Source organism: Dysidea avara, chromosome 5, assembly GCF_963678975.1.
Source record: "Dysidea avara chromosome 5, odDysAvar1.4, whole genome shotgun sequence".
In the NCBI taxonomy this organism is placed as follows: Eukaryota; Metazoa; Porifera; class Demospongiae; order Dictyoceratida; family Dysideidae; genus Dysidea; species Dysidea avara.
In genome coordinates this window covers 37,494,926-37,522,319 of record NC_089276.1, presented here as the reverse complement: position 1 = coordinate 37,522,319, position 27,394 = coordinate 37,494,926, and the positions used below count along the sequence as shown (strand labels likewise).

Below are 27,394 nucleotides of genomic sequence, written 5' to 3'. Positions count from 1 at the left end.
CTGTAGTTTATATTTTAATACATTAAAATTAATAGCTATCGCCATTTCAGTAGAGACATACCTGAGGTATTGTCTCCCTCCTTTTCTTGTCTTTCCTCTCTCTGAACTGCTTCACCAACAACTTGTTGTCCTCCTTGACTTTTGTTAGTTCATTTTCCTTCATCATCAATTGTGAAGTTGTCTCAGATAACTCACTATTGAGTTGAGCAATTACAACTTTGTTTTCTTCCTGTTGGGTACATACAATAACAGTGTTAAGACATTTATGATTGTCATATACAATGAAATAAATAGGTAAGTGCTTTACCTGTTGTAGTTTTATTTCATCTTTAATTTGTTTAGTTTGAGTGTATGATACAGTAAGCTTAGCTTCAGTGTCAAGGAGACCTTTCTTCAAATGTGTAATAGTTTCTTTAGTATCTGACAGCTCAGTTTGTAGTAAGTTGAACAATCCTGGCCATTCCTGTTGTGAAAGATATACATTACTAGCGATAGTATCTTCCCTGCATACAGGACTCACATTTCACATTCCAAACTCCTACATAATAGTTAGGCATCGAAACACATGGTTTTGTAGAATTTACTAACCTGAAAGGCCCTGTGTTGTGATGCATGAGTGAAGCGAGGGCGCTACTACAGGGCCTGCATGAGGGTTTCTAAATTCTGCGGAACCTTGTGTTTCAATGTCTAACTAATGCACAGCTCATTGTTGTGCCTCACTGCTGCTTGTTACACCTTCACAGTTGCTTGTGACATGAGAAATGTAGCGTTCACTGCAGAAATAAGCCCAATATACCTCCCTGGAACTTGTAACAGCACTTGCTATCCAGTTAAACAACCATGTGTTGTGACAGGTGCATAATTTTCGTGTTTTGTATCACCCCAGAGATAGGAATCTATTGAGACATAAACAAGGGATCTACAGATTTAGAAGCCTGTAAGTAGCCAATGAAATTTGAGTATTTTATCTTGCTGTGGTCTACTGTACAGTAATGCTTTAAACATCAGGATCATTAATATCCCTAGTAATGTATATAGCATACATGGTGATGTCGCTTTAATGCCATATATATGTTATTGAAATGATGTGAATGTGGTTTATAAAACAGCAATTCTATATGTACATGTCTTATCACATGTAACAAGGTTTCAGTTTCTACATACAAAAGTCACTGTTTAACAAGCTAAGGTTTGAGCAAATTTATAACAGATTAACACTTTCCTGGTACCCAGACTAATATTGTTTGGTAATGTAGTGTACGCTGACATCAAAAGGAATTAAAGTTATGAAGAGAAAATTGCTAGTTCTAATAGAACATATGAAACAAACACACAGAAAAACCAGCATGCATCCTATATATGAACCAGCCATATACACTGTTCTATAGTTGTATATACTATATGTAGGGCCTATATGCTGTTAGACAATAGCATGCAGCATTTCCTTTGATGTGTGGAGGCTTCTTATTTAGGAAGACACCCGACTCAATAGGACAGTTGTTTACAACCACAATGTGGCCCACAGTAATGCAATTAGCCTTTTGTGGACAATTAGTATTTTGCACATCAGTAAACACTAACGATTGCGAGCACATTGTATAAAAGAAATTACACTCATGTATGCTATTAGCTCAGTGGTGATCAGACCAGCCATGCTGGCACTGGCTATTCCCATTCACTGCCATTCACACGTGAATATACAATGCCTCAAATATACTTTTTATCGACTTTACAAACTTTTATTCATGCTCCATGGCTTGCGTGACCTCACATCTTTTGCTCACTGAAATACCCTCGGTGTTTACAATAGGAACTCTCTATACTAACTCACTGCTTCTACGCCATTGTCTAAAATACTTACACTGCTTGAAGAAAGCTGTTTTACTATGTTTAATGCAAGCAAAATGCTGTAAACATCAAGCAGTAAACTAACAGATGGGAACAAACTGTTTACTTAAGGTAGCTTAAAGTAAACAATTTGTTCTCATCTGTTAGTTTACTGCTTGATTTCTGTAGTGTTTCACTTGGAGTAAAACATGGTAAAATAGCCTTCTTCAAACAGTGTTAGACACTTACAATTGGCATCTTCGAGGATTTAAAAACCATCGGTGACATCAATAATTACCTCTGTTGCGTCTTGATAATTATTGACATCATCTCAGGTTTTCAAATCCTTGAAGACACTTATTGCAAGTGTCTAACTAATATTAAAGTAATGACTGGTTACTATAAATTTAAGTATTCACCAAAATGGTATGCTAGAACAAAGAGAAACTATGCAGAATTTGGACCTATGAACTAACTGCACCAACTGCATGTAAGGCTGGCCTTCTACCAGCTCAACAGTTTACTCTGTGTAGGGTCGCAGCAGACTTTCATCTGGGTACGTTATTTTAGAAAAAAGTGGACCTTTTATATGATATGATTCAGTTTACATTATGGTGTACATGCTGAAACTAGAGGGGTCTGGGGCATGCAGGAATTTTTTTGCAAATAGATACTATAATGTTGAATTTAGTGTCATTTCAGTCAATAAATTTTTTTTAGCTCAAGACCAGCTATATGGATGACATCTGGGAAATGTCTCTAATGCTACTAAAATTATACCATCTGTACATGTCTAAATATTATGTAATATATGAGTGAATAAGAATGGGAAAAATTGAGCACTCTGTCATGACCAACAGGGGCAGTGGAGCAGAACAAAGAGTGTCTTAAACAATGAAATTTACACATTGCATGGAATTGAAACAAGAATGCTATTCATGGGCTCTGCATGGGAGGGGCTTTCCCACCAAATTTTCATATTTTAATGAAAGCTCTAGTTTAGAAAATCACAATAATATTATGTTTTTGTAAATAAATTAAGTAGTTACATACAGCTTCTATGAGAGTGATTGTTCTATAAGAGTGGTTGACTGCTCTATTAGAGTATTTCAATCTTGCATTGCATTACAAGCACTGAATGAGCTACTCGGAGCACTTAATTTAGCTTCTTATTAGTGGTGTTTAGTAAACTGTACCTAATGGACTTTTGCTACTGAAAATTTGGACTTGTATACTAAAATTGTGGACCGTTTTACTGAAATTGTGGCCCCCCGGCTACAGGCCTGCTGTGGTTTGTAAGTTTGTTATGTAATGCAGCTGAAGTGTTTTCTACATCATGGCTTTTAATGTGCTGTAGCAGTCAAAAGAAAATATGTAAAAATTTGCGATAAACTTTGTGAGGTAGCCAGATGATGAATCTTTTATATTATTGACCATGAATTGTGTCAATACATGCATGAATCATGTTGATACATATACGTACATGCACATAATATTACTTTAATCATCATTAAGCAATGTCCATTTGGTGGTACTTGCAGATAATAAGTCACTGTCTAGGGTTCCTATGGATACAAATACATGAAAATAATAAGAAGAAAATATCCTGACTGCCTGGCAGACTCCTGTAAGCGTTCAAGCATTAATCGAATGATCGAATGGTTGCAGGTTCAAGGCTGCCCAGGTCCAGTTATGGATTTTTTTCTTCTACTTTTCAAACATACTTAGTGAAGTTAATATAAACATCTTAGGCCTTTATAAGGTCTTCTGGTATACAGGCTCTGCCTTCACCAAGTACTTTAATCATAATAATATTGGTGAGCATATCTAGTACATAAAAAGTTCACAAAAAGTGGATAGAAGAAAAAAGATGCCTTGGTCAGGAATCAGATTCTAAACCGTTGAGTTGAACAGGGCAATGTGCTTATGCTATGGCTGTTTGTCTGTGGTTTTGACAGGAAATGTAGATGAAGTATTTTACACCAATGCTTTCAATGCTCTAGATAATGAAATAAAGCATGTAATAGTTTTTAATAATAAACCAGTAGTCACATGAACACATAAGCTTCATATCAAGATGCACATACTTTAGTTGATGGGTTAGCAGTGTCAATGCAGGGAGACAGACGGATAGATAGAGAGCTTTGCAGCTTTACTCATATAGATTGACAGATCATCATGCCATTTAGGTGTGGCAGTGTAAATACACTGTCTTCACTGCAACAAGTATATTGTTGCACGCTCTGTATTGTAGAAGTATGTTTGTTTTGTTTATTATATTGTGTTAAGATTGGAGTATAATGTAAACATGCACAGTAAGTATTTGTGGAGGTGTACTGTATATGTATCAAATGGTACAGTAGTACCATTTCCCAAAATTTTTGCACACTGCCCAAAATTCCACCTTTGAAAATCATCCTAGAGACATCTTACACGACAAAAATCACCTTTATGGAATAGTACTAGTCCATATGTAATACAGCATTAAATATAACAAAATACTTCCAATTGGCCAGATATAGAATTTTTAAAAAGTGCCAAAACTCAAAATTTTAGTCTCACTGCCTCACTGACCACAATCGCAAGGCTAGAGACCAAGCAAAGCAGTGTACAGTCATCATTTTATGCCACATTAACACACTCACCAGTGGGATGTACCTTTTGGGGTTCTGACAAGTGTAGGCCCTCTGTGCCTTGGCTTTTCTTTTATCTTTAATTATTAGGCTGCTTGTCTTCTTTCATCCAACGAAACCATAATGAGGTGTACATTTTTGTATCAAGTGGACTAATAGCAATAGAGTATGGATACCACACATCTTAACAATCTTAGCTATTTATACTCAAGATGACCTCACCCCTTATTGGTCTAGCTAGCTGCACACAGTTTGGCTGACTCAAGATACTCTAATACAACAGTCACTCTAATACAACAGTCATGTGTGATATTTTAATAAAACAGTCACAAGTTACATTGTAGCTAGCTGTGCTACAACAAAAAACTAAACAAACTAGTATTTTTTTAAATTGTTAATTTAAAATGAATTAGGGATCTATGCAATAAAAAGTAGTAAAACAAGAGATGAATGATGGTATTACATCACAGTGGCAGATCTAGGATTTTTAAAAAGGGGTTTCTGAAAGTTTGTATAGCTGAATAAGGCATCTGATGATGACATTTCTCTCCAGAAAATTTTGAGAATTTAGAAGCTCTGAGATTGGATTTTAGGCTACTATTAGTTAGCAATTACAATAAATCCAATGCTTTAAACTGTACATACTATAGCGCAAAGATGTGACTATAAGCTGTAGCTTTGATTGTTCTATTAGAGTAGTTACTTGATTGCTCTATTAGAGTATCTCGATCGTTTTTAATGCAGTGGGAGATGAAAAGTGAAGTGTTGCTGAGTGTTCAGTATCTATAAATGGTGTCAGTTAAGTGCAACTCCATGCATGCTACTGAAATACAGTTTTTGATATGACAAATTGTCGGTATAACAATGTTTATGTATTTAGACTGCAACTGAGCTAAGGCCACTCCAAATAAATTCTCTGTTACCCGTCCTGTACTCAAGCACACTTGCATGCAGGTGGGCGGTCCATTTAACTCATTTCATTATAAGATTGGCAGCTTTTCAAGCCATTATTTGCCTGGCACAACCATTAAACACTGCATAAAAGCATGCTTAAGCTTGTTCCTTCTTTTTTAAGTTGCAAAAATAGCACATACATGAAGTTATATAGTACAGACTTGATAGCACTGCTGACATGTGAGCTCACTGAGCTGTCAAGTGAGCCTGTCAGTATATATATATAAATATATAACAATAACCAGAAAATAATGTAAGAATACTGAATAATGGAATATTTAGAACTGACAGTAACTAGATGCGGGCAGTGGACGGGAAACAGAGAATTTATTTGGAGTGGCCTAAATTTAAAGGAGGTTTCTATCGAACCCCCAGAAACCGTCTACATCTGCCACTGCATCATAGCTTAGTGGGAAAGTCTCTACTTTGGCACATTAGCTATATCAATTATTTTGTTCAATTCCAAAGTATTGTGCCAAAGTAGAGACTTTCCCACCAAGCTATGCTGTAATACCATCATTCATCTCTTGTTTTTCTACTTTATAATGCATAGATCCTACTTCATTTTTAAATTAACAATCTTTAAAAATACTTCTATAAATGAGAATTCATCTAAATATCAGATGATAAACTGATCATACTAGATATGAGGAATAGTGATTGTCACAAATAGTCTTCAGTAGTTCAGTACAGGTAACAATTACCTCTACATCTTTCAGATTTGAATTCAGGGTTTTCAGTTGCATTAACAAAGGATTTTCTCCCTCTCCTGACTGCAGTAACAGTAGTGGTTCACCAGAATCCTTCACTTCAGTGTGTTCCTTGATCGGGAACTGTGAAGATACAATAATATAATTATGTTATACATTGGTATGTAATAAGTGTCATATTTATGCATTTATGTATTGCTTCCTGTTGTGTGTCTGAGGTATTGTTAAAACAGGTAAATTGAAAGAGTTTCAGCATTTTTAATGTCAAATCTGCTCTTACAACATGAAAACCCTAACACAAGACTGATTATAAAATTTTTAAAAGTTCAAAACCTTATTGTGTTTTGGTCTGCTCACCTGACCACAGTCATAAGGTTAGAGGCTAAATGACACAACATATACGTACATATATCTAATCCAAAACAGCCAAGCTGTAAAAAAAGTGTGCGGCCCTCAAAAAGGCTATGGTGAAAAAAGATGTGAAATCCAAGGTGGCGGCCAAGAAATGGCTGTGATGGTAGGTTAATGGTAAAAATTTTAATAATGACAATTCAGGTGAATTTTGGTTCCGCTTGGTCAATTGGCACAAAATTCACCTGAATTGTTGTTATTAAAATTTTTACAATTAACCTACTATCACAGCCATTTCTTGGCCGCCACCTTGGATTTCAGATCTTTTTTCACCATAGCCTTTCTGAGGGCCGCACACTTTTTTTACAGCTTGGCTGTTTTGGATTAGATTTCACTTCTTTTTGTATTTTTATACCCCAAAGCCGGCCTATGGCCTGCTTTGGGACTTTTTAAACATATTTTTTTCTTTACCACAAGAAGACGAAAAGATGAAGCAGATGTACTTTAAATGTTTCTGATTTTATCAGTAAATGTACAAATTATATATATATATATATATAATACATATATTTATTACAGAACTCTCCATGGTGGTTTCTCTGTAACTGAACACTCTACAAGGTGACTTCTTCTAGCTTCTCTCTCTACAGGGTGAATTGTTTGTAGCTGAACGATGTAACTTCTTCTAGCTGATCTCTCTACATGGTGATTTGTTTGTAGCTGAACTATCTACAAGGTAACTTCTTCTAGCTGATCTCTCTACAGGGTAATTTGTTTGTAGCTGAATTCTGTACAGGTGATTGTTTGCAGCTGAGCTCTTTACAGAATGGTTTTTTTTTGTAGCTGAACTATCTACAAGGTAACTTCTTCTAACTGATCTTTCTACAGGGCAATTTGTTGGTGGCTGAATTTTCTACAGAGTGATTTCTTTGCAGTTGAACTCTCTACATGGTGGCTTCTTTGTAGCTGAATTCTCTACAAGGTAATTTCTTCTAGCTGATCTCTCTACATGGTGGTTTGTTTGTAGCTGAACTCTGTACAAGGTGACTTCTTCTAGCTGATCTTTCTACAGGGAGATTTGTTTATAGCTGAACTCTCTACATGTGGTTTGTTTGCAGCTGAACTCTCTACATGATGGTTTCTTTGTAACTGAACTCTCTACAAGGTAACTTCTTCTAGTTGATCTCTCTACAGGGCGATTTGTTTGTAGCTGAACTCTCTACATGATGGTTTCTTTGTAGCAGAACTCTCTGCAAGGTAACTTCTTCTAGCTGATCTCTCTACAGGGCAATTTGTTTGTAGCTGAACTCTCTACAGGGTGACTTGTTTGTAACTGATCTCTATACAGGTTACTTGTTTCTAGCTGATCTCTTGAATTCTCTTCAGGGACATTGCTCTATTAGGATGACTGCTCTATTAGAGTATCTTGATCTCGCACTTGCTACACCAAGGTGGATTTTTTTTTTTTTTGTTTTTTTTTTTTTTTCCCGGGCTGGATGGACTGCCCTTGCCTACCACCCCCAGCACAAAGAAAGCACGTGCTGGACAACTGAATAAAAAGGACCAGATTGCTGAAAGTTTAAAAGTCCCTGTGCTCATCAATGCGGCCCATCTCAGGAGAGGCATCAGAGGAACGATGCGAGATGGACCTACTTCCACATATGCACATTGTAGCTGACCGAAGTAGAGAAAAGACAATGTGCATCGGATAAAAGCCAGAGTCTGACTGTAACTAATAGAGCCGCGGCGAGATAGATGGTCAGCCAAACGACGGTAGAAAACTATTGCCTCCCTTCCCATACCTCCAGTGGTCGCAAACACAAGGGGAGTGAAGGAGGCCTGCTCAACCTCTCTGACACGGTCACCATACTCACGTTTCTTCTGTGCCTCGTGACGTCAATACAAAGAGGGGACACTGGTGTTGCAGTAGCTCGGTGCATTAGGATGAAACACCCTTATGTCAAAAAAGGCACTTTGCCGCTGCCCCCAGAATCCCCTAGCATGTATGTCTGCCCTAGCCTCATCCTGACGGTTGGCAGTCTTAGGTGCAATGATCTCCCCAGTAAGTGGCTGTAAAGGTGGCTCAAGGACCACACCATGACATGTCTTGGAAAGCCACTCTGCAGTGATGTTTCGCAAAGCATTGTGGCGAACAAATGTGAGGCCTCCATGTCTGCAAATCATAGCATGATCCGCAGAAAATGGGACCCCACAAACACAGTGACTGGGTATGTTCAGGAGCTTCCAGCCATATCTAAGATGCAAGGCATCCCAAAATTCTTGCTTCATCAGATGGAATCCCTGCTCTGCTAAAGGCAATGCTGTCAGCCAGGCAGAAGCACCCGGTTCACTGTTCAGGTCTAAAACTCTTTGGGATTGTGACAAAATATTAGATTTGATCGTAGAAGCCCTCCCCCTCAAAGTAGAGCGACGATCCTGATGAATCTGAGCCTTGATAGAACTAACGTTGGGTAGAGGGGCTAGTAGATTCTGAGCAACAATCAAAGATCTCAGAGAGTGTGTGATTTTGATAGATGCAGTAAACTGAGAATCAGCAATGTCTACAGGATTGACAATACCCAAGCCACCTAGGCGGCAGGGTAGAGAGAGCACATCACGCTCTAAGGCAGAACAAGCACCATGGCCAGTGAGGGCAGGGATCAGCTTCAAACGGATGGCATCCTCTAGAGGCTGAAACAGGGGCCCGACATTGGGGATGGTCCTCATGATGTATACCCACCGGCCTATCATCCCATGAGTGAAAGCACAAAAAGCCGCATGAGGACGATTTGTAGCAATCTCAGCCAAAGCAAGAACTTCACTGGACCAAGAACAAACCTTCTTGGCCACAACCCCCTCTGCAAATTCTAGAGAGCCCAATGCAGCCCCAAGATGGCGCTGGCCCTGATCAGTAATCTGCATACCAGTGTCAGCAAAGATAGATTTTGCAATAGTTAACAAATGAGGCTTTACAATCAACACTGTCTTAGATGCATTAGAAAAATACCCGAAATTAGGTCCCAAAGAGGATAGTATCTGCCACCATTTATGCAAAAGTTTCAGTTTCCCCACCGCAGTGGCATCATCTGCAAACCATACCTGCCCAACACTGGGGACTGCCACACGGAGTCTTTTAATTAAGGGAACCACAGCCAGGGCATACATTGCCATTGCGAGAGGATCTCCTTGAGTTGTTCCTTAACAAGATGGGATTTCACCCTCTCCAACTACAAACAATCGGACTGGCTGAGCATAAGTGTTGTTCAGGATAGTAGAAAATGCAGGACAAAGGATGGATATATTATGTAGGGCAGCTTGGCGATTCACACAATTGAATGCATTAGTAGCATCCACTAAGAGTGCAGCTTCACAATCACTGTCATCAAACATATTCTTCATAGCATGTACAGCAGCCTCAGAGCCAGCTGATTGTCCCGCGCAGGTCTGTAATGGGCCAGCAGCCAGTGCATTATCATCACCTATAATATAAAGGATCGCCTTAGCAACAATTCTACGGGGCACGTCACCAATACCTATTGGTCTCACACCTGGGCATTTGTCGAGAGGTATCAGCCTGCAAGCAACAAAAGGCATCAAAATTGCAGGTTCAACTGTAGTTACGGATAAGCAGTGGGCAACAGAGGCCAAGGCTTGGCACAGTTCAACAGCTGGATTTCGTGTTATAACTCCGTGGCTTTATGTCTGATTCTTCTACACCATTGAAGAGCCTTTCTAAGATGATTACTCCATCTATACAGCGATTTTCAAAGCATTACCCCAAGCGGTTTTTCTGGTAGGCGTGGCAAGCAGTCGTTTTTTATTAGCTAATCTCGATTGCATAATTGTTACACACTGTTGGTCTTTTCGTTGTACCTTCCTGGTTTTTAGCTCGATTTCTTTCAAACCACAAAAGGTTTGAGGTTCAATAGTTAACCTCTTCACCCACCCATTTTCAGCTTCTTCCCATATGCGGTTTACCCTGTAGGCGTGACAACATATTGGTGTTATTTTTCGTGAATAGTCGCTCATACCTCTTTGCCTGTTTATCGTATTCCTGCCACAGTTGGTACCGAGATGCACCTTTATACCCCCCTTCTGTCTTCTGTGTGCCAAATTTTAAGGCAATCGGATATGGCGTTTGCGTTTTATAGCAGTTTTTGTAAGTGTGCGAAAAGAGGAAGAAAAATAAGAAGAAAAAAATGAAGAAACTAAGCCACTTTTTGAAGTCACATATCTCAGGAATGCTGGAAGCGATTTCGCTAAAATTTGGAATGTGGAGTGCTGAAGTTGGAGGGAGTGTCCACAGCAAAAATCGTCTTGTTTCATCAAGGCAGCACAGAGCTACGGAGGTGCAAAATTGTGTTTCCTTTCTTCCCGTCAATATACTCACAGGTGTTGCACACAGGCTTCTTGGGCCGCACGACACACTACCGTGTGTCTTGATACCACCACCATTTTGCACCACTATACTTACATAACTCACTTAATTTGGGAAGTTGATTCTATTACACTTCAGCACTAGCTAGTCATGAGAAGCTTTGTATTGAAAACCTTGTTGAAAGCTTGGCAGTGGGCCAGGCTTGCTGGGCTACCTTGCTGGTGCTGTAGGCACAATCACTTTATGCCAACTGATTGGACCCAGCAGAACTGCTATCTCATATTTTGCTAGATATTGCTACTACTGAATTTTAATGAATTTTGGTTCAACAACAAAAATATGTTGCATCGGAATTTTAACGACAAATATTTTCAAATGTTGAGATTTTCCTGATTTACAGCATTGTAACTATACGCTATAACATCACTATGTTGTAATCAATAATGGAGGAAGTAGTTGATGTGAGGGGGGGCTGAGTATAGAATTTCTGGCAGCAGGGGATCTAGAGGGTACAGCCCCCCAAAAGCTGTAGCCATTTTAGCTTTCACAATGTATCAAAGTTCACTAGAATTAATTTATAAGTACAATTCGAAGGTTTTCAACTAAAACACAAAGTTTATTAATCATAAGTTTTTAAAACAGGCTATTTGCAGAAACTCTTTCTTTTGTCAATGTTGACTACAGGGTTAATAAACATACAGCATATATAAGCAGTACAAACAGCACTTGGAAGGTACAGTGGAAAGACAACAAATATCAAGTAAGAGGTCAGTGGTTCGATTCCCATAGTAGGCTATTTTTTGTTTTATTTTTAGACTAGTTTTAGGAACAAATGCATTTGAGCATTCTATTAGAGTATATCGATCTTTTTCATGGTTTTTAGCACCACTCCAAGAAGGATAATTTTGGTGAGATATGAGATATCATTCTGAGGAAAAGCTTAGCTTCCCTCAGCAGACCGAGGAGGCTTCAGCCTCCTAACCCCCTCCCCCCTTTCTGTTGCCTATGGTTGTAATACCATCATCCATCTCTACATTTTATTGATCCCTACTTTATTAGTGTCCAATTTCAGTATAGTTATTAAGTGCCCAGTTATATCACAGGAATGATGTTAATGTCACCAACTTGTGATATCAGCATGTTTAGCCCATTTACCCCCACAGCCATTATAAACTCTTGTGGCATCACTTTCTAAATGCTCTGTAGTTTCTGTTGAATATTGTGCTTATCCTGTAATTGTTACACCCTTATGTGAATGGAGATAACGCACCTTGTGCACAATGCAGGAAAGATGACATCATCACAATAATTTGTAAGTTACCAGGCAACACTGTGATGAAAGAGCCTAGCATACTAATTGTTAACCAACTAAGGAACTTAACCCTTAAAACTGTATTGCAGCTTAGTTACAATAATTCGTTGCACTTTATAACACATGCTGACCTAGCAGTCAACTCAGATACTACAGAATATATGTCATGTGGATGCAGTCACTGACCTTTCCACTCCAATACTTCTTAATCACTTCAACCTTCGCAAGACTGGTACTCACATCTTCCATGATCAACTGCAGCTTTGTCAGTTCAGTCATCGTGTCTGCATCAAGAAGTTGTGAGGTTTGTAGTCCTTCCAATTTGTCATGTTCCTCTTGTGATGTGTCCACCACAACTTGGGATGGTACACCTGTAGATTGTAGTTCTCTGTACTGACTCCACAAGTTGAAGTATTTCTGTCTCTCTTTACATATCTTACTCATCTCTGATGCTTTACTGTGTCTTAACAATTGATCCAGTTTTGACTGAATCTGAGTAATTGTGATTACATGATATACAATATGTTATTACAACTTACAGTTTTAAAAATGGCAGATGTTCCAGAAATTGAACGTTTTATAGAAACGTTTGAAGTATCAGGTGTTTCCTACAAGTAGTGTACATGCATGTATAAAGTACTATATAGTGTAGTTAATGTAACATACTTTATCAGTTTGATCCGGTGATTGTCCTGTTGTTGACTCTTCCTGAATACTTCTCATTTGTTGAGTTATCTGCTCAACTATTTGTTTGATTTGTGACACTTGTTCTCTTCTGGTTTCCAGTAGTTCCACTTGTAGCTTGTTCATAATGTTAGGAATCTCCTGTACACAAGACATGTTAACTACTTCATAGGACATGACTGTATATCATCACCTCCAATTGGTAGAGTCGTACATTAAGACTGTCACTTGTGTTAGGAGGTACTACCTGTAATGAATGATGATCAGTATTATGATAATGTTAATATTGAAACTCACTTCAGTAAAGAATGAAAATAGTCCCACAGTCAGAGCACTGCCAATAACAAATGCTGCTCCAGGGTAGATTGATATTTGTTGTATACCATTCTGGTGAAAGTCACTCTGGCATTGTTGAACTATTGAAGTTATGAGAGAAGCCACATGTTTAGGAATAGTCCAGTAGATGATTGTGTGGCTAGTCTTTGCTACTGCCAGTAGTTGAAAACAGTGAGGAGTAACCTCACATTTCTCTTGTATCAGTGATCGTGTATCAATTACACTCTGCAGGGTTGAGTGGTGTAGTTGCAAGTTAAGCTGAACAGCCAGTACAGTGTGTGTACTAGTATCATATGGTACCATGTGATGAGATGGTGCTGGTATGGGGTACTTCATGAGTGGCTGGGATGGATCAATGCTATCATCAAATCGGGTGAGGAGTGTTGTTGCTTCAGGAACATTGCAAATTTCAACTATGGTGTAGAGAATAGAGTGATCACACCAATTCATATATGGAGCTAGTTTGTGTATTAGCCTTGGTGTGGTCTTGCTTCTGTTAAGGGTATCCACAAAATCAGAAGCCAACAGTGGAATATCACCTTCTACACTAGTCTTCAATGATTTGCAATGACCAGCAATTACCATGGGATCAAATTCCTGGAGCAGGTTTGTCAACTGGACTTTTATATCTAGAAACTTTATAACAACTGAAGATGGTTCTAGAATCTCAGTGACTGAATTTCCACCTTCTGTTTTCATTCTCCTAGCAGTAACCAAGTCATTCTGTTGATCCTGTTCACCTACATCAGTGGTATAGGTAGAGCTTATTAGACCAGAGGTCTCAAGTGCTAAAATATGCACAACATCTGTAACAGAGAGGGTATGAAAATGTTTGCATACTTACCACTAAACAATGCTTCCCCAATCTCCCTCTGACTCTGGTCACCTTTCAACAATTCACAGAATGACATCATGGTCTGGGTGTTCATCAGTCGAACTTGTTCCAGGATGAGACGGTTCTTGTTGTAAATACTTGGAGCTGTCATAACGATGTCTTCACTGAGTAGCTGCTGAGATATCATCAACTGTACAACCACCTCAGCATCCATGTTGATTGACAAGTAACCATGGTAGTGGTCGATGAAATCTTTAACTGTTTGGGGGAGAATATAATATTAAGATATGTGCAAATAATAGAAGTTATTGAATGTGCTAAGCTTTAACATCAGTGCTTACAGAAAAATAATCTCAAGGGGTTGAATGTGTGGTTCTGAAAGCAAATTAAGCCTTCTGACTAAATTTTTAATGTATTTTAACTGTTCTTAGTAAAAGTATACCATCCTAAGAGGAGGTAGTAAATGACTAATTGTCTCAAATACATTATGTAGTGTAATGCAGTTGTCACGTACAAGTTTGGAAATACATCAAATTGGCAGTGTTTCTTGATGGACAAAGCAGTTAGCCAGAGTATAATTAAGTTTTTACAATATAACAGCTAACAACCATGCTTCTAAAATTATGAAATATAAAAATGCTATATGATTAAATAAATGGATAAACAGTGTGTGACTGTTTTGTTAGAATAGCTATCTTAACCTTACACAAAATGTCTTTTATATATTCACTAGTTTTCTGTACTTTACATAATGCAGTGTGAGGTCTCGGTCTGCTTTTAGTGTCAATGGCATCCTAAAAATCTGAAGGAGAGTAAGTAAAGGATACGGCGCAAAGCCCCCTTTTTGTCCTTCTTTAGATCTGCCTGTGCATGCACATGTAATATTAACCTCTTACCTGTCGTAACTGAAGAAGATGGAGCAGGAGCCATGAAACCTTCCTTGTTTTGTGGAGCATGAATTACCGGGTAGTCTCCTATCTGAAGGCAGAGCAAACTAACTTCTTCAAACTTGTCACATCTCTGTCTAGCAGACTTGTATGCATCGCCCACACAATGAGTAGGAATAAACCAGTGGATCTCTATGCAGCCTCCCTGTACATGGTCTAGTACACACACTCCATTATTGATATCCAAGATCACTTCCTCCAACTCATTTTGAAACTCTAGCAAATCTGAAACAGTTAGTTCATTAGCTTTTTTGCCTAACTTGATGACAAGTTTACTGTAATACTCGTCTTTGACTTTTCTGCTAGGAGCACTTGGAATTACATCAATCAATTTTCTAGAAAATACTGATTGCCTGTACTTTTCAACAACTTCTATACTTTCCACAAGCCCAGAGGCAGCAGCCATGACACTGAGGAGTCTTACGTCAATCCAACTCCAGCAAGGAGATTCTGCCAAAGCATCAAACAGAGCAGTGATGTTTTCACTTGACCTCACTTTTTTAAGGAGATCTGGTGACAGTTGTGCACCACTAGGGGTTTTCATTTGCTCAATACACACTCTTCGTAAGTCACTAAATTCTGCTTTAGCCAAGTGTGATCTCATCTTTGATGTAAGATAAGCAAAGGCTTCACTGACAGTGGTGAAGTGTGGAAATGTCACAGTTGACCTTGTAGTCCCACTACTGGTAGATCCATTAGTCTGCATTGCTGCACAATAATATCATATTCATAATGTAGCAATAATTTGTGTTATACATAATAGCAAGAGTTCATAATACATATAACTCTTGATAATGGTACAAATACGCATTATATGTATGACCCCATTTTAGCAAAAACCTACAGTACAAAGCTTACACTAATGTACTTTTCTAACAAAACTTAGGAAATATGTAAAACAGATCTGCAAAGTGTCATACAGCTTTTCCAATAGCATGTACGTGGCAGCCAACAATTTGACTTGTCACTTGTGAATAAAGTACTGGCTTGCATTTTGCTCTTAACATCCACTATTACTTGGTGTAATTTTAAGGTGATAGGGTAAAAACATGAGTAATGATAAGTCAACCATGGAATTTTGGAAAGGCTATAATACAGACACTTTTCACAGACCCAGCCATTATTTCCTTTGATGTCTATGGTTACTAAACCTGTAGTGAAACCTTGTTGGCACCTTTTAAATAATACACATTGATAAACATTCAGCGAAATAACATGTGGTATATAGGGAGAGCTCTATTATCCTTTTAAATGTCCATTTATTCTTTCTGACAATCCTTTTTTACTCACGCATTATTTTCAAAATAATTACTGAAGTTTATGCTAAAAGGAAGCATTATACTGAGGGTTTTATATAAGTGACTGCTGTATTAGAATTATGGATTTAAAGGGACAATGTGCTGTTTACAACATCTGACTATTTTGGGGCCCAACAAAATCATGTGATGCTTGTACTTTACTACCTACAACATGAACTTGGCAAGTTACACAATGCACCAGCTGGTCTTGGACAAGCGTTGAGTGGCTTCCATACATCAAAACATAATACAGCATGTAAACAGCGCATTGTCCCTTTAAGTTGATTGATTTGTTAGTGTAAGTGACTGCTCTATTAGAGTATCTTATTTCTCTACTGCTGTTATTCATGCTTTCACTGTACACTCCATGCTTTATCTAGAACATTTTTCATTACATTTCCTAGAACTCGTCCAATTCTCACCACTACCTTTCATTCCTAAAATTAAATTCTGGCATAATAGACATTCCCCTAGTGAAAATAGACAAGTTTATTTAGGTTGTATATAGTCCAGCAGAATGCCAAGTTTATTGGGAATTTTTTTGATTGAACCCTGCCATATTGGTGATGAGGATGGTGGAGTCAGGTCAGAAGGAAAAGTTTGATTCCAAAAAATGAAAAGGACTCTTGGAACCATAGTTTTGATCAATGGTTGTTGATCAGATGCTACAGGTCACAATATAATGGATAAGAAGAAAGCTGTATTTTGCACAATAATTCCATGGATCTGACGATTTCAAACTGTTGTGTACACTCTGTACACCCAAAGTAAGCAAAGCATCTGGCAGCCGTGAGAAACACAGCTATTGCCACTAGTGAACCAGCACTGGGATGCCTGTGCTCCGCTCAGGCACTCAAGTCTAGTGCAGGCAACTTCCCCTGGGGCAGGACTAGTAACCCGCAGGAGGACCATCCAAGTCCCATGGAGAGAGGTCACAGAACATAAAAATTCCACAATGACCTCAATGCTGCTAAGCAAGACAAGGACAGTTTGGCATTTGCTTCCCTAGTTTACACCAGGTACTCATTGCATGATGTTACAGCTGGGTGGGCTACTTCCCTATAGTTGATACCAGGTCACCAGGTCCCCATTTAACAGCTGGGTTAATTGGAGCAATGTGAGTAAAATTTCTTGTTCAAGGAAACAACAACATCAAAGTGGCATAACTGGTATCAAACCTGGGACCTTTTGATTATGTGTTTAGCTAATTATTGTACTTTGTATTTTTAGTGTTTTGTATGTTGTCACTCCTACAAGGAAGAATGGCTCTAGCCAATTGTGTAGAGTTAAAACAATAAATCAAATTAATCAAATCAAATTGAGATGTCCTGACCGCTTGCCTATGCTGCCTCACACACTTAAACATCCAGGCGATGAGACATATCACCATTTGAGAACTAAGCTACATTTGTTTTTACTTCTTGGTGACTGCTCTCTCGATTATGCTTTTTCACATCAACTCCTTAACTAATACTCCCAGTACTTTCCAACTACAAAAGCTTTATGATAATTACTTCATGCACAGACTGATTGTCAAGTTATTCTGTTAAGCGGATTACCCTGTAGGAATGATAACAAATTACTTTTGAAATTTTCGAATCACCCATACTTTTCTTGTTCTTACTTTGATCTGTACAAAACTTGGGTTGTACATGTGCTGCATTACACTCATACTACCCTCCAAATTTGAAGTTAGTTGACTAAAGCATGCGTGAGTTATAGTGAGTGGAGCAAAAAGATGAAAAAGAAGCAGAAAGGAAGAAAAAAATACGAAGAAGAAAAAATAAAACTTAAATCAGTGATGGCTGAGTGGACTCAACTCTAAATTGGGATAGGAAGTGTCCTACCTAACCCGAGGGAGTTTCCACAGTAAAACTGATTAATTTCCATTCTGGCACTATCTAGCTATGGATGTGTGAGTAGGGCATTTCCTTGGTTCCTGTAAAATACACACTTGTCTGTCATGCATCCACACTAGCTGTACTTGGCTACATGATGCACTATCATGTGTTCTGATAGTACATCTATAAGTACTGGCTTCTTGTAATAGCATGTAGTGAAAGGAAATAATAGTGTTACATGCAGTGAATATCATGAAAGATTATTTATATTATAAGAGTTTAGAAGGGGCATAAAATTATCTTATATAGATGAAACTGACAAGGAGTGCATGTTGTGCAATAATTAGCCCATGCTATTTCATTTTTTTTCGTTTTATGTGGAAGTGGATAGCTTCAAGACTGCAGTTACAAGCAAAAATTATTTGCACACTTAATGAACCATGCAATCTGAATGCAACCACTTACAATGTAGTTACAGATTTTGTAATGATTTACCAAAGTCATTGTTGATATTGCAAATAAGTCATTGTTGATATTGCAAATATATATATAGTCTCATCTGTATATGACTGACTCAGCAAAACCCCAGATAGTTTGCATCTTCAAATTTATATGAATTACCTCAGTGTTATCTAAAGTGTAATCAGCATACTTGAGTTCATCACTTGCCATTACATCATGATAATACATCACATGATCACAATTATTAACTATAACCTACTTACATAAAACATGTCACTACAATTTCTTGCTGTGACCTTGAGAAATTATAAGCACAATTCCTCATCTTCCTCTGACTGAGTTTACTATAACCTGAATGTTGAAAGGATCTTGCTTCTCTTTCCTGAGTCTTCCACAACTCATCATGGATAAATCACTGCATGGGGGTTTAATTCTTCACAATAAGCTATTATGGCTTAGCAGGAGTCTCCTTGAGTTAAAGGAAAAAGTCAAGACTTTCTTCCTCCTTATATTTCTTGTTCCTCCATTAAACTATTCTCTAAGATACTATAGCGCTGCTACTTAACAAATGAGGATGTAAAGAAGTACAAGGGTGTTAAAGAAAAATTTGAAACTTTGCTAAGAATTGTGACATAATATTTGAACATGCCAGATTTAATCAACGGAAGCAGTTAACTGGTGGACCCATTTATCACCACACTGTATGAATTAGCAGAGCACAGCATGCTACTATGGAGCTTTACATAATGAGATGATCAGAGACAGGCTTATGGTTGGAACAAAAGATGCAAAATTTTTAGAACTTTGGAAAGGCCATAATACAAGTCCGTCAAGCCGTGGCAGTTAAACAACAGCAACAACAACCCTTGTTATTTGTAAGCAAAAAATTTCCTCTGCCTCAAAGGCCTACACAGGTTCATGCACTGTCGATGACAAACACTACAAGAGTCACACACTGCCTTGCTCCTGGTGTGGTATATTACCAAAACATGACCATCAGTATTATGCAGCAATAGATGCAATTTTCCTGACAGAAACTGTGGAGAGAGTGGTATAGCCAGTTGTAACAACAGAGACCAGTGACAAGAATTCAATAAAAAACATCTACCTAGGAAAGTTGCTGAGGAAGTGAAAGTCCCTGAAAACAATGGAAATGTTACAGCAAGTGTAAATCTTACTAAAGCTGTATGTTTACTTGCCAATTATTCAGCAACAGTGCCAGCACAGGCTACTTAACTCAAAGGTACAGTTTTATTAGAGCCATCTGAGTCATTAGACCAACCACTACAAGTTGTTAGTAGAAGTAAAAGAGGATGGTTCTACAACAATTGTGAAGACTCTTGTTGAGTATAGTTAACTATTGCTAGTCCACTAACATGGCCCAACTCCATGCATTAAATGGACAACTTGAACTGACCATCAGTTAAGCACAGCATGGCTTCCATTTCCAGCTATACCTGTTGCTATTGCACCAACACAATGTGCTCACCGGGTGAACTGTTCTCCATTGTAGACGAGATGCTGTCTGTCATCATGCAAGAAAACGATTGCTTGTAGAATAGTATATGCAAAACATTATGTTCGAACAAAGTAGACGTCAACTAAGATGCTGTATCGTTGCATGTACAAGTAAGTGGCAGGCAAGTCTACTTCTTTCACAGAAAGATTTTGAATTTACTTAAGAAGAAACTGTTGGCATATTGATAGCCACACAGCACATACAATATTGCCTTACTTTTATCCTTCCTTACCATAACTTACAGTATAAAAGAACAAATATAAGAATCTTAAGTTCATTAGGGATCATAGAAATAAAAATTAGTGAAACAGGGGACACCTGAAGTTTATTTTAGTGAACATTTAATCTCTAATTCAGTTATCATTAAAACTAGAATAATAGTGATATGTAGGTACTAGTGGTCATGATTTTATAACTACCTTGATTAAGATGCTTTAATAATTCACAAAAAATTACTAAGCCTACATGCCAATGTAACAAAATTATAATGTGATCTGTTAACTTACATACCAGTAACTGTTAGTTGAACAGGATCTGATGTAACGCTACCTCCATCATTGCTAATTGTACAAGAGTAGGTGTTATTATCAGATGACCTCGCATCTGGGATCACCAGAGTATTGGTGTTTATACCAGTCACTTTACTAGGAAATGATCCTGATCCAATTGTCCATTGGTACTTCACATCATCACCAGTAGCAGAACATGTGAATGTGGCAGTTTGTGTGAGGTCTACACTTTGTGGTGACGGCAGTGTTGTAAATTTTGGAGCTGTGACTAAATGGGAAATACATTGTGTACAATGATATTGTGAGAAGAAAGTTAATCAATTATTCCCACTTAACCATTAAGAAGGCCATATATAGCCTCCTCCTGCAATAAACCCAACATCAATAAAGATATTTTGTTCATGCATTATACTAACCATTGCACCTATCTACATCTCTACAAATATGGGAGTAAAGCAGGAAGACTTTTCATGCACTATTGCAGGTAAAACAATAATGTCAATGTTTTTCCACTGTGTGCTACCTCTGATGGTTAAATGATACAACCTACATGACACTGGCATGTAATAATTGTAAACTGTATTATACGCAGTAGAAATTTTCCTTGATTATAGGTAACATGTGTATAGATGTTGTATTATTATCATGTAACACTTTCACACCTCAGATCAAAGGAGCCGCCGGGCTACATTTCGTATGTAGCCCAGCTAGCCTGGCTACATACGAAATGTAGCCAGGTTACAACTGGGCAGTAATTGTATAGATGTTGATGGTTTGATGCCAAAATCGATTGTGGGGATTGATTAATACTCACATGATTAGGATGCACAACTTGAATTTTGCTATGAAAAACATCAGACGAAGAGTGTTTTGTTATCTTCGCCATCCCACGAGTTGAAAAGCATTAGGCTAAGGTAAGTACGAGTGCTAAGCTTATTCACCGATCATTTCAGCATGTTTTTTGAATATGGACATGCCCCCATCATGAAGCTACCACCCTGCATGGAGCAACCACTCTACAAGCAAACTTACCTATCTTGGCCTTTAGTGAACTCATACTTTTTCCATAAGTGATTCAATAGAACTGATTAAAAGATTAAACTCACATAACCAAACTTTTCCATGATATCTCTAGGATATGTCCGTTCATCATAGCTGGACATAACCAGAACATACTAGCTGCTGACCCATAACCAAAAATTTTAGGTAAGCATATATAATACATCCAGTGGTTGCACTCATATTGGCTTGGGTGATTGATTGCCCTGTACAGGCTATCAGCCTGATAAGGGTTACATATTAGCTGTAACGCAGAGGATTCGGGCTTTGCCTGATATATATTCCCTCTACCCTCAGGCCTGCGGACCTTGGCAGTTGGGCATACATATCAGGCAAAGTCCTCATGCCTGTGTTACAACTATTACATGCAGCACTATCATACCTGAGATCAAAGGAGCCCCTCAAGCTACAACTGGGCAGTGATTATATAGATATTGAGGCTGAAATCAATTATGGGAATTGATTAATACTCATGTAATTTGGATGCACGACTGCCATGAAAATCACTCAGACTGAGAGAGTTTTGTGATCCTCGTCATCCTACAAGTTGAAAAACGTTGGGCGAAAGTGAGAACTAGTGCTATAGCTTATTTACCGATTGTTCCTGCACATTTTTGAAGACGGACATGACCCCATCATGAAACTACCATTCTGCACAGACTAACCACACAGGCAGGCAGGCAGGCAGGCAGGCAGGCAGGCAGGCAGGCAGGCAGGCAGGCAGGCAGGCAGGCAGGCAGGCAGGCAGGCAGGCAGGCAGGCAGGCAGGCAGGCAGGCAGGCAGGCAGGCAGGCAGGCAGGCAGGCAGGCAGGCAGGCAGGCAGGCAGGCAGGCAGTAGAAAATTCCATTGACTAAATTTTTTTTAAATTCTGTAGCAACTTGACGGAAACGTTTCAGGTTGATCTGAAGACACTTTGGGCTTGGTTTTACCCAACCAATACTGTCATGTCATTGTGAGGAAAAATAGCAGCAGGTTTTTGGGTTATATTATATCACGGATCGTCCCCACACCTTTGATGTCCCTACTATACAGTACTATTGTACTGTATGATGTACATAAAATTATTTTGCATACTTTACTACAAAATTTGCCACAAATGTGTACCCAAATTGCCTCCTTAGCAAGTACATAAATGTAGCAGTAATAAGCTGCAACACAAGTTGCTGTCTGACCCCAGGTTCTAAGTGGTCTGCTCTCTGCTTCTCATTCATTTGTAACAGTGTGTAATGGGTTAAACATAGCTGAAAATGAAGCGCTCTCCATTTTCCAGTAATTGGTGTGCGTTCAGACAAAAGTATTAATGGATGATATCCGCAATGACATTTTCTGATGTCACAGAACAAAATGGATGTGTAGTGAGGGAACTTTGTACAAGTATGTATTGGCATAGTGTTTCCCTATGACATCATTTATAAAGGTGAAGGTGAGGCATATCTATATATACTAGTATATTAAAAATTATAAATTTAAAAATAAAGTAGGAATCCAAGCGATAAAAAGTAGTGAAACAGGAGAAGAACGATGGTAGCTATTACAGCACAGCTCGGTGGGAAATCCCTACTTTGACATGGTATAGCCATTATTTTTGTGTTCAATGCCAAAGTAGGAATTTCCCACCAAGCCATGCTGTAATAGCTACCATCGTTCTTCTCTTGTTTCACTACTTTTTATCGCTTGGATTCCTACTTTATTTTTAAATTTATAATTTTTGATATACTAGTTTGTTTAGTTTTTTTGTTAAGGCATACAGCTAGCTATAAATATGTGACTGTTCTATTAGGGTAACTACTGTGTTATAGTATCTCGAGGCAGCCTGCAAGATGTGCGCTTGCCCAAAAAGGGGTGTGGTTTTGATCAATTATAGAGTATGTCGAATCAACCTTTCAAATTGAGGTATGTGGTTACTGAAATACAGCTAGTGCAAAAGGGGTGTGTCATCGTGGTTTCAATCGATAGATTGATAATGCGTACAATGAAGAATGGGCATGATCTTGTGACCTATCGTGAAGCTATCTAGCTAGTAACAGTACCTCTGTACAGTATCCTCCATCATAGATTATATCAGTAAGGAATATAATCTATTCCTCTGTACAGTAGCGTAGTCTATGCGCCTTAAATAATCTTGTGGCGTCTATTATGCTGCTTAAAGAAAGTGTTGATACGGAAAATTTACGCCTCGATATGGTTTCGTTGGATGAAGAAGAAGACAAGCAGCCTGATTGAAGATAAAAGAAAAGGCACATCCCACTAGTGAGTTTGCTATTGTTGCATAAAATGGTGGCCGTGCACTGCTTCGTTTGGCCTCTAGGCTTGCGACTGTGATCAGGCAGTCAGGCAGTCAGTCTAAAATTCAAAGTTTTGGCGATTTTTAAAATTCTGTATCCGGCCACCTGTAAGAGTTTTGTTGTATTTAATGCTGTTTTATGTATTATATGGACTAGTACTATTCCGTAAAGGTGATTTTCATCTCGTAAGATATCTCTAGGATGATTTTTAAAGGCGCGATTTTGGGCGGCGCGCGAAAATTTCACATGGATTTCTACTTAAACGGTACGACTGTACTGTTTGATAAAGCTGAAAAACCGTCTGTCTCAACGTTGAAACCAGGTCACTACTGCTGACCCAGATGACCCACTGACCCGGATAGCAATCCGGGTCAGACCCGGATTTGACCCGGATGTGACCCGGATTAATTAAAGCCGAGACGTGTTTCGGGCAAGCGAACGAGTCTACATTTTGAGCGTTCGATTCGTGTTGAGTAAATATTGCAACTTCAGCCTAGGCTGTAGGTTGAAGACCAAAAAAAAAAAAAAAGGTCTTCACCTACTGACAATAGCTACCCCCCTCACCATAGATACCCTCAGTTTTGTGCTACATACTGCACTTACTAACAAATAGGCGTGGCTGAGCATATGTTGGTAATGTGATAAGTGGGCGTGGCTCATGAAAGAGCTACACGATAGCGTTTATAAGTTCCATGTCGTCAAACGAACAATTTCATTTCTCACGTGATCCAATCCGGGTCAGACCCGGATAAATTGTAAACCGGGTCAGACTCGGATAAATTGTAAACCGGGTCAGACCCGGATGATCCGGATAAAATGTGACCCGGATGACCCGACCCGGTTTCAACGCTGGTCTGTCTGTCTATCTTTCCGTCTGCAGTGCCGCTTACTCAACAACCAAAGCACGTATTGACACAGGACTTAAATGAAATTAAGTGATAATCATCTGGAAACTCCAAGTTTGTTGTTACAAATCACTACCTGCTTCCGCTCATTCTCTATAAAGCATTGTAGCCGTTAGTGTAGGAGAAAACTTGAGCTACATTCCTGTCAAAACCACGAACAAACAGCCAAAGCATTAACACATAGAACTGTTAACCCGAAGGTCCAGGGTTTGATTGCAGCCCATAACAACTTTTTTCTTCTCAGTGCCACCTTTTCGTGACACACTTTTTCATATGTCAGTTATTGACAACAATTACTCAGCAATCTGTGCACATATCATACGTATCAAGATGATTCACATGTGAAATGAAACGCTCACCATCTGGCTACATCGCAAAGTTTATTACAAGTTTCTATGTGCATTCCTTCGTCCACTACAGTATGTTGAAGGCCATGATGTAGAGAAAACTTCAGCTGCATTCCATACGATAAACAACTCAGCCTGAAGTTGTTGCTGTTACTGTTGTGTAGGGTGTGGGTTCGAATCCCGCCAATGACAAAACTTTATTTTTCGTTTTATATACTTTTTTGGTACATACTTTTTCTAACTCGCTTTTTTTCTCATATAAGTTCATAGCATCCTGGTATATATTGCTACACTACATATGGACTGTTGGAAAAGTATACAGTAGCACATTTGATAGGCATAGGGCAGGCATGGGTAGGCCAATTGGGTGCATGTTCAAGTGCCTTCTCTTCACAATTCTTTGTGATATGATGAAGTGTGTACCTGTGCTATAAATACCGTTGACCATGTTATTACAGTGCCTGCATGATAGGATAGCACCACATAATTTGCGCATGTTTTGGTAATTATTGCATGCACGCCTGCTGTTTAGTTAACTCCATGTTCACATCACTTTAACTATTAGGCTTGCATGATGGTGGAATAACGTTCATAATATCACCATGCATGCTACTTCAGGACATGATCTTTAATGCTTCAATCCCAGTGGTGTATCTACACCCGGGCCTACCAGAGCCTGTGCCCTAGTTAATTTGGCTTGTGCCCAGGTAAAATTCTATATGTTGGAATATACTGTGACCAACATTTTATATAGCAGTCAACTATTATAGCTAACTATATACAACCATGCAACTGTACTTACTTTTATTAGTGTCTAGCTTTCACATCGTCTTCTTTATGGCCCTCGAGTCTTGTGTGTTGTAATAAATTTGCTAACCGACTGTCACATGTTAGGACACGTGTCAATACATGGCAAAGCAACTGATTTTGTTTAAGTTTTCATTCGCTACCACAAGAACAAGGGAAATCACGAGTGGGCAACAGGAATGCCAGAAAAGTGTGAATGAAACCGGCTGTGCCCAACGAAATCATAGTGAAGTAAGTGAACAAAAGTCACAAGACAGTAACGCCGTCTGTCAGCAGCACCTGAATTCATTTTGTGATATAACTGCCATGACCCCTAGTACCAGTAGAGCAAGTGACATTGCAACAGACATTGCTACTGGACCTGAACAAGTTCCAGTGCAACCAATATTGAAGTTTCCTACTACACTGAAAGGCAATAAACACTGCAATTTTTGTTTGGAGTTACTAATCACATAGTGGTTTAATTTGCCATACATTAGTCCCAATAGTAGGAGTGCAATTAATCCCAAATCGCACGGCCTTGTTTCTGTAATTGCACTGTAAAGTAGCCAATAAAATAGCAGAATAACAGAAGCCTTTTAAGTGCAACAAGAAAGTGATATAATGAATAGCCAATCAAATAAGCTGACAATAGAAGCCTTTTAAGTGCAACATATGTAGACATTTTGAGTAGCCAATCAGAATTGCTGACACGTGAAGCCTTTTAAGTGCAACAACAAATGATGTAATACAAAGAAGGATGATGCAATCACCTGGTAGAAGTTAATGGCCACATAGAACTGGATAGATGTGTACTACAAACCACGAAGGGTGGTCACTATGTGATTAGTAGGCAATCACACGCATTTTCGTGCAATTATGGAATAATTGTACTCGTAACAGCCAAAATTGCACTCGGCTTCTCCTCGTGCAATTTTGACTGTTACTCGTACAATTATTCCCTAATTGCACTCAAATGTGTGTGATTACCTATACAAATCATACCATTGGCTTGAGTATTCAAGGGAGAAAGATGCTGCATACTGTTATGCATGTCGTAATTTTAACACAGAACCTGGAAAGTACTTGGAAACATTCACAAAAAGTGGATTCAGGGACTGGAAACATGCTATGGGTAAGGATGGCATTGTTTCATGCCATGACAATTGCAAGATCCACAAAGAAGTCATCGTTTCCTGGCATGAGTATGTGAAAAATACAGAAAGTGGTACTACTGTTGATAAGAGGATGGATGCATCTAGAGCTAAGACGATTTCCAACAATTGCCACTGTCTGAAAACAATACTTGAAGTTCTTTGGTATGCAGCCAACAGAAAATTACATTACAAAGTCACAGAGAGTCTGTGAATTCACTAAATAGGGGTAATTTTCTAGAAATCTTTAAATTAGCGGC

General features: G+C 38.6%; 1 protein-coding gene across 1 annotated transcript in view; it reads right to left on the bottom strand.

Annotated features, from left to right (window-relative positions):
* Positions 1-14,196, bottom strand: part of LOC136255315 (uncharacterized) — a 33,152-nt gene extending 18,956 nt beyond the window's left edge. The window contains exons 1-9 of the mRNA XM_066048050.1: positions 14,030-14,196; positions 13,147-13,973; positions 13,043-13,096; positions 12,832-12,990; positions 12,705-12,773; positions 12,352-12,657; positions 6,119-6,247; positions 308-463; positions 62-229 (exon numbers count right to left, since the gene is read on the bottom strand). Coding sequence (XP_065904122.1) covers positions 62-229; positions 308-463; positions 6,119-6,247; positions 12,352-12,657; positions 12,705-12,773; positions 12,832-12,990; positions 13,043-13,096; positions 13,147-13,973; positions 14,030-14,171 — 2,010 coding nt within the window. The 5' untranslated portion in view covers positions 14,172-14,196. The remainder of the gene's footprint in view (positions 1-61; positions 230-307; positions 464-6,118; positions 6,248-12,351; positions 12,658-12,704; positions 12,774-12,831; positions 12,991-13,042; positions 13,097-13,146; positions 13,974-14,029) is intronic.
* Positions 14,197-27,394: the final 13,198 nt, after the last annotated feature.